General features: G+C 34.7%; 1 protein-coding gene across 1 annotated transcript; it reads right to left on the bottom strand.

The window, feature by feature from the left end:
• Positions 1–203: 203 nt before the first annotated feature.
• Positions 204–2,581, bottom strand: LOC134528384 (piggyBac transposable element-derived protein 3-like). The gene is made up of 2 exons (XM_063361965.1): positions 2,384–2,581; positions 204–2,068 (listed from the first exon to the last, which is right to left on the bottom strand). Exon 2 carries the CDS (start codon positions 2,059–2,061, stop codon positions 304–306), a length of 1,758 nt encoding a protein of 585 aa, XP_063218035.1. The 5' UTR covers positions 2,062–2,068; positions 2,384–2,581; the 3' UTR covers positions 204–303.
• Between the last annotated feature and the right edge of the window lie 5,525 nt (positions 2,582–8,106).

Below are 8,106 nucleotides of genomic sequence, written 5' to 3'. Positions count from 1 at the left end.
ATAATGAAGTAAATAATTTTTTCAGAATTTTTACAATAATAATTTATGATTTATTGATGTGTTGTCATTTGCCACCACCATGCATTTATGTACAATATTATACAGGATGTATAAAACGTAGCAACTGATAAAATAATTACAAACATAATACAATTAAAACAAGTAGCTGACTAAATAGAATGTGAATAAAGACATAACACTTAGAACATGAAAGTTACACGCAGTATTAAACACAAATCATATTACTTGAGAAATAAGTAATTTTTTTAGTTGAAATATTTTTGCATTGACAATATACCCTTTTTACTGTGTAATGAAACTTTGCATGCAGTCTGGACAAACAGCCACCTGACACTTGCTACAGATATATCGTGTCCTCTTCTTGCATGTATCATTACGGCATCTCATTTCACGTCCTTCTGCTTTCTTAGGCCAGTGTTCATAGCCATCAAATCGCACCTGCGGTGTTACTGTGAGTGGTACCGTCTTCTTTTTTGATAGTACAGCTTCTTCCAAACTAGACGGTCGACCTCTTTTTCTTACTTCGGTTGTACCAAGAGCAATAAGTGTATGTGCCACAGATGCTTTGAAGGTCACAAATGGAATTTTTTCATTCTTTGCTTCTTTGTATGAAATCCACGCATTTACCAATGCCATGTTCAGGAGATGGAAAAATACACGCAAATACCATTTCTTTGACTTGAATCCATGTGGGTAGTGAGCAATCATTCTGTCAGCTAAGTCGACCCCACCCATGTGTCTATTGTATTCTCCAATAGAGAATGGACGCGGTATTTCCAAAATGGCCTTTGCTTTACGGTCCCATCTGTGTACCTCACTTTCAGGTTGAGCTCCAGCAAAAGAAGATATTGTGTGAACTTCTTTGTTGTCCATCCATCTAACCACTGTAATGTTATCATCAGATGTCGCAACTGTTGAACTTCCTCTCTGTAGAAGTTTTCCTGGAACTAGTTTCTCTGCAACCCCTGGAGCCCTATTTATTCTAAGGGTCCCCAAAACCAAAATGTCATCACTCCTTAGTTTGCGAATCAATGGTAGACTTGTGAATAAATTGTCTATGAACAGTTTGTGGTTCTTGCCTTTGATATCATGACATAACCTCATTACAGTATCACCAACTGGGCCCAAAGTGCTGCGACTATTCTTATCTTTCCCACTGTAAAACTCGAAACACTGTATGTATCCAGAAGAGCTTGCTCTAACCCAAACTTTGAACCCCCATCTTTTTGGTTTCCCTCTAATATATTGTTTCATTCTACTCCTGCCCTTGAAAGGTATTATCATCTCGTCAATTGCAAGATTTTCTTCAGGGCTCTGGCCAGCATGGAATGAATTATGTAGGGCAGTAATGACAGGTGTCAACTTCCAGAAACGATCTGAAGCTTCATCTGTAGGCTTAGACTCATTGTTTACAAAATGAAGAAAGCGTTTTATTTCCTCAAAGCGATTTAGAGACATTGCATTACAGATCAAGTCAAACCGCATACCCTGAATTGAACTCCAATACATTCTCACACTTGGGTAATGAATGTAGGTCATGATAATATTTATGCCAAGAAAAGTTTGTATTTCCTTCTTCGTCACTTTGAAATTTATTTTACCACACTGGAAGGCATATTGGTTTGTCTCAAATACAATTCTATCAATCAAGTCATCTGGGAAAAATGATTTCAAAAAATCATAAGGAACATTTCCTTGAACATTCACACTGTGACTTCCAGTAAATGCTGGAGGGGGAACATTACTACTGAAAGCATTGTCTCTTCCAGCATGCCACACAGTTCTTTCCCTAACATGATCTGCAGTTGGTGGGGCTGGGGGTACTGCAGCTTTTGTGTTGGAAACCAAATGATTGGAAGTCGGTATATGTGCAGCTTCATAATCAGAATTAAAAATACCTGAACAATCTTGCCTTTCACCACAATCCTCACCATCTTCATCGCTGCAGAAACTGGCTTCAGATCCAGATGGAATATCTGATTCTCCAAGCGAAAAGAAATAGTGCAAGGCCTCATCCTCTGTCATTCGTAAATTCGCCATAACAGTTCTAAAACACATTTCAACACCGTACATATAAAAACCGAACACTTATTTGGTTATTCCCTTTAAAATATGGCTGTAACTAAAATAAAAAGTTAAAAAAATAATTTGTCAATATGTTCCGTTTATGCATGGTGGTGGCATATGCCACGATCATAATTTTACAATAATTTGTCACTATTTTCCGTTTATGCATGGTGGTGGCATATGCCACCATAATAATATTACAAATTATTAATAATCAACAATAACAATTATTGTGGTTAAAAATTATAGCCTCTATATTTACATTTGCATGCATACCAAAATAATTTTTACTTACTTCTAAACCGCACATAAATGTGTGAAAAATATTTTCATTTTCTCATAAACCACAACATGGCGCCATACCAACACAAACTTCACTATTAAAGCTGCTGGAGCGGCTGAGACATGTGCTGCGATCTCTGGAACGGCTGGTAAACTTCATGCTGTTGTCAAGTGACATCGCCATGCGTTTGTGGATCTCTTTGGTTCGAGCTTCTATTTTTTATCACGGATAAGATAGGGTGTTGTCATTTGACACCGTTATGCATGAAGAGGTTAATGAATCACATCCTAAAAATAATTATTCATACCAAAAAAAATTCATATTAATTGTCAATTATAACTTGAATCACACTTGAATTAATGCTTTCAATTCTTGAAATGTTTTAAACCTAAATAAATCTTTACGGTTCTAAAAACCATTTAGGAAGACTTTTTTGAATTTAAAAAAGTGTTTTTTTTTTGACGTGACATCGTCTAATAAATCGACAAACGCCGGCTGCACGCACGAAAAAGTGTCCCGGTACGCACATTGTTCCGTTACGCTCATTGTACGCTTGCGCCGCATCTATCTCTCTTCCACTCGACTGTCCTATGCGTCCGAGGTAATAATAGGTTATGTTAGATATTTGATAACAGTTTATTTATATGAAAACTTCTTCATAAAGTGCAGTAATAATAGGTTATGTTACAATTGACTAAAAAATTATGGTTATTCATATAATTGGTGATAGATATTTGATTAGAGTTTATTTATATGTAAACTTGTTCATAAAGTGCAGTAATAATAGGTTATATTACAATTGACTAAAAATTATGGTGATTCATATAATTGGTGATAGATATTGATTACAGTCTATTTATATGAAAACTTGTTCATAATTATATTTAAATTTTATAGCTAAACGCCAATTTTTAAAATTAATTACAAGTCATCTACACGGGAACTGTTTCGTCGACTGTTTATAAAGTGAAGTGAAAAGTTAATGTGATTTTCATTGCTTATTTAAACAACAATTTCGGCAATAAATGTTAATTATTCTTGCATTTTAAAAATCTGATAACGAGTATAATTATAATTACTTATTATTAAAATAAATATCATTCAATTTTATTCATAAAATTATGCAATCATTAATGTTTTGTTATGACGTTGTCACGTTAAACTATCGTCCGTAAACCGACTTTACAGACAACCAATTTTTTAATCATAAGATTGTGTTGGAAAGTATCAAAGTCTTTGCGCATGTTGAAATAAAAGGAATGTTTTATTTATGCCTGTATTATATACTGCTACACATACATATATATAATATTTGTGTGTGTTAAAGTCGATCAACCTGATTTCAGAAATAATATTTTTAGGAAAAAAAATATTTTTTTCTTCGAAAACTCATAAAATACTACATAGCAAAAGTATTGTCCAACAGTTTGTGACAAAATTTAACTATCAATGGTACCTCATGAAAATATATACCGATAAATGGTATACAATCACTCATTGACTGATACACACTTAATTCAAATATTTTATGTACAAAAGCAAAAAATATATATGTTGGTTTTAGCTTTATTTATAACATGGTGGAATGATAATGCTACAGTTACTAAAAACTAAAACGCTACAAAAGGAAAAAAAAAAATTTTGCCAAACTCCGTTCCCCCGGAGAAACTCCCGGAATGGCCACCGCATGGGGAGCCCAAGAAAAGAAACGGGCTCCCCATTTGGAAGCCACCTGGAAGGTTTTTTTCTATTCCACCCACCGTTTCTTTGGTAGCCTGACTTGTTACAAGGGATTGTATTCCTACCAGAGAAATTGCCATCATTTTGTCTCAGCAATCCGCCTTGGAGGAGCCGGGGCGCGAACCCGGGTCCTACAAGTCACAAAGCAGGCGCTCTACCCCAGAACCAGAGTGGTAGGGCGGATACTTGCAGTCTTCTTAACACCTACATGATGTTATTCCACGAGTTTACTGGGTCATTAACACGTGCAGTGCGTGCAGTAACATCTAACCTCGGTAACGAACAAATTTATGTGTTCTTACGTTGTTCGTTCAGCATGAATTATGCAATTTCATAACAGTAAAATACAATTTGCCTAGCTAGTCTGGCATTTTTTAGTTGATTTCCTGTAAAAAAAAACTTACAATTCTGCTGTACAATATTTACATAGAAATATAGACGGGTAAAAAAATATGTAAGATCTTGCACTGTCGATCGTAGAGTTATTTTTAAATAAATGTTAGAAATTAAAAGAGTGTGTTTAGTTAAAATATGTGTGTTCTTACAAGCATGAAGATATTGTGTAAACATTTCATTTATTTGTTTTTAAATCCACAGAAACGTTAACCTTTTTATAAAACTCTTGGCTTTCTTTTGTTTTGCCGTGCCTAATATGTGCAGCTAATAGCTTTCAAACAACTGTTTGCAAATAGGCGTTTTCAAAATCTTAAATTAAGTATTTAATCTATGATAGTGTTGGAGATGTCAAATTAAAAGATTCATTTTCATATTGAATACAACTATATTTTGACGTGTAAACGTCTAATAAATCGATGAACGCCAGCTGCACTCACAAAAAAGTGTCCCGTTAGGCACATTGTTCCGTTACGTTGTGTCCCGTTACACTCATTGTACGCTTGTGCCGCATCTATCTTCCACTCGATTGGCCTATGCGTCCGAGGTAATAATAGGTTATGTTAGATATTCGATTACAGTTTATTTATATGAAAACTTGTTCATAAAGTGCAGTAAAAATAGATTATGTTACAATTGACTAAAAATTATGGTGATTCATATAATTAGTGATAGATATTTGGTTATAGTTTATTCATATGAAAACTTGTTCATAATTATATTTAGACTTTATAGCTGAACGCCAGTTAAAAAAATTAATTACAAGTCATCTACACGTGAACTGTTTCGTCGACTGTTTATAAAGTGAAGTGAAAAGTCAATCTGGTTTATATTGCTTATTACAACCACAATTTCGGCAATAAAGGTTAGTTATTCTTGCATTTTAAAAATCTGATAACTAGTATAATTATAATTATTTATTATTTTGTTATTAAAATAAAAAATTATTCTATTTTTTTCATTAAATTATGCAATCATTTCATTAATGTTTTTATGACGTTGTCACGTTAAACTATCGTCCGTAAACCGACTTTTATTTAGAAATAATCCACTATTAGTATATAATTTATTAGATTTAACTAACGAAAAAAATACAAGAAGATAAGCAAATATTATGTGCCTTTGTGCAAAACCACGCAATGTAAAACCTGATGGAATATAAACTTCTTGAGTGTACGCCGACAAATCGATTCAAATTATGATTTTTGTACACAAAATGTTCTGTAGACAATATATTCTGCACATTCTAGTGTTCGTATATGAGACTAGCAACCCAAGGGAGTGGCACATCGTGGGTGTTCCGAACGGAAAGAAACGAGATATTAGGCACAGTAAATTAATTCTGATCCTGGTATTACCATTAAAATTATATTATAGGGCTCACTTGAAACAAAGAAAGGTAAATATATATAAATCCTCGACATATATATATGTATCTGAGTATTCAGCATTGATAATTATACTCACTGAGCTTTTTATTATTGAGAATTTGCACGGAGCGTTTCAGCATTGATAATTTTCGATTTTGAGATATTTAAATGTATTTGAACATTTAAGCATAGATAATTGTACTCTTTGTTTTTGCGTGCATTTATTTTACTAATACATAAATACAAACAAAGTGTTGCTTTAAATAAACTTTTCTGTAGAGACTAAATTAAGCATTAAATATATAGAAAACAAAATATTTTGCCAGCTATGTGGACTTAACCCACCAACGTTTAGTACTTCCATTTGTATTAATTTGAAGACAGTTCCTTAAAATGTTTTGTAAATTTGGGCATCACGTGTAATGTTTTGTAGCGAACGTTGTCACAAGGTATATAAAGTGCATCAGTAAAGACGTGCAATACCTAAACAGGGACTAGAAGACGTCTTAACGAACATGTCTGAGAAGCCAACACAAATACATGTTGGTGTGAGCCTGAATGCTAAAATGCATTATGTAAAAATATTTGTAAATTTGTACATTAAATGAAAACAACTTTATCACTATGAAATAGTGTTTGCAGTAATATTGGGTTCGGAATATTACAGGGAAATTTATGCTGTGTGTTTACCCACTACATCCGAAATAAAGTTATTTGTAAACCGTTTTCATGAATAGGTTTCCAATATTAACTGCGCACATTAATAAGCATAATAAATTGAAATAAAGTCGTATTGTTGAATAATAGATTATATTTTACATGGTTAAAAAATATTTTTGGATGAAACATCAATTAAAATATAAAATCATGCACCCATTTTCGTAATAAATACTAAGTATTTTGTCTAAAAAACCTATTTCATGTGATTAAAAATATCCATAGCCATCTGTTGTCTATCTTGAAGTATTACAAACTATTTTTGGGCAACTAGTTTCTCAAGGAATCTCTTGTTAAAGTGTGGTTTTTTTACTAATGTCTGCCTTGTCGCGCGCGTGAATCAACATCACCACTCAGAGAGCCGTGCAGTTCGACGCCGCAGCACCCGATGCAGTTGCGCAGAGTTGGGAGACATCCACCTCGTGTTCGGTGGAGCATGTGGCAATGCACTTGTTTCCAAAAGGCTTCACAAGGTTACGCCCTGACTTCAGGCACCATCCACCACGATGAGTTTTCGCGCCTACGAATCAGACGGGTTCGTTGCCACCCAAGGCTGGAGGGACCTGGCGGAGTCAACCACCGAGTCCACTCCCGAGCTCTGTAGGGCGCTGAGCTCATGCTGCACGCGCGAACTGCCAAGATTCTTGTTCCTATCTGCTGACAGTCTACACTCGAATGGCTCTGGTCATTGAAGCACAGGACATTTGACACAGTCCCGAAGGACTGTAAGCACCGGAGCACACTGGTAGAATGCTCGCTTGTAAAGCTCGAGGAAGAATTTTAGACGTGGTTCAAACCTCTTCATTCGAAATACATCTGTCTTAATTTATATAACATTCAGAAATAATAAAAAATATATAGTAATAAATATCAAATTCTATGACAATATTAAATAATAAAAATAATAATTACTTTCATAATAATATAATAATTATATTATATACTAGCTGCCCGACCCGGCTTCGCACGGCTATACTAATGGAAAATAATTAAGCCACATCTCCCATTTACAGTAATAGTAAATAAAAAAATTCAGTGAAAATTTATTACAATGCTGTATAATGTACCGGAGAGAAAATGAATAGCACCGATGGTTTCCCGACTCGTACACGCAACGTACAACTGATGTACCCGTACTTCCCTACGGCAGTCTACAGGCAGATCACTCCTGCGCCGCTCATTATACATGCCCCTCCTTGTGGGTACGCCACTGCCGCGCGATGCCCGTTGCCATGGAGACGCAGAATGCATGAACAATGCAAAATCCTGTTCTCATTCAGACAAAGTACCTACTGTTGCCTGGTTTTAACCACCCATGGTATCTAATTTTCGGAAAATGTCATCCTGCATAACATAAGGAACATTACTGTGAAGTTTCAAGTCTGTAAAATATATATAATTGAAAAAAAAGGGCAATTTTTGATATTTAAAGTACCTGCAATATTTCAACGGTGATGAGGACTGCACTAACAATGAAATAGTCGTTGCCATAGAGACGAATGAAGCATCAACAAA

The sequence above is a fragment of the Bacillus rossius genome, chromosome 1 (genome assembly GCF_032445375.1).
Source record: "Bacillus rossius redtenbacheri isolate Brsri chromosome 1, Brsri_v3, whole genome shotgun sequence".
Lineage (NCBI taxonomy): Eukaryota > Metazoa > Arthropoda > Insecta > Phasmatodea > Bacillidae > Bacillus > Bacillus rossius.
The sequence above is the reverse complement of the archived record's forward strand: the minus strand, read 5'-3'. Positions and strand labels throughout refer to the sequence as shown.

What these genes read in the sequence shown, in the direction of transcription:
- LOC134528384 (XM_063361965.1), bottom strand. Translation starts at nt 2,061, where the DNA reads ATGGCGAATTTACGAATGACAGAGGATGAGGCCTTGCACTATTTCTTT.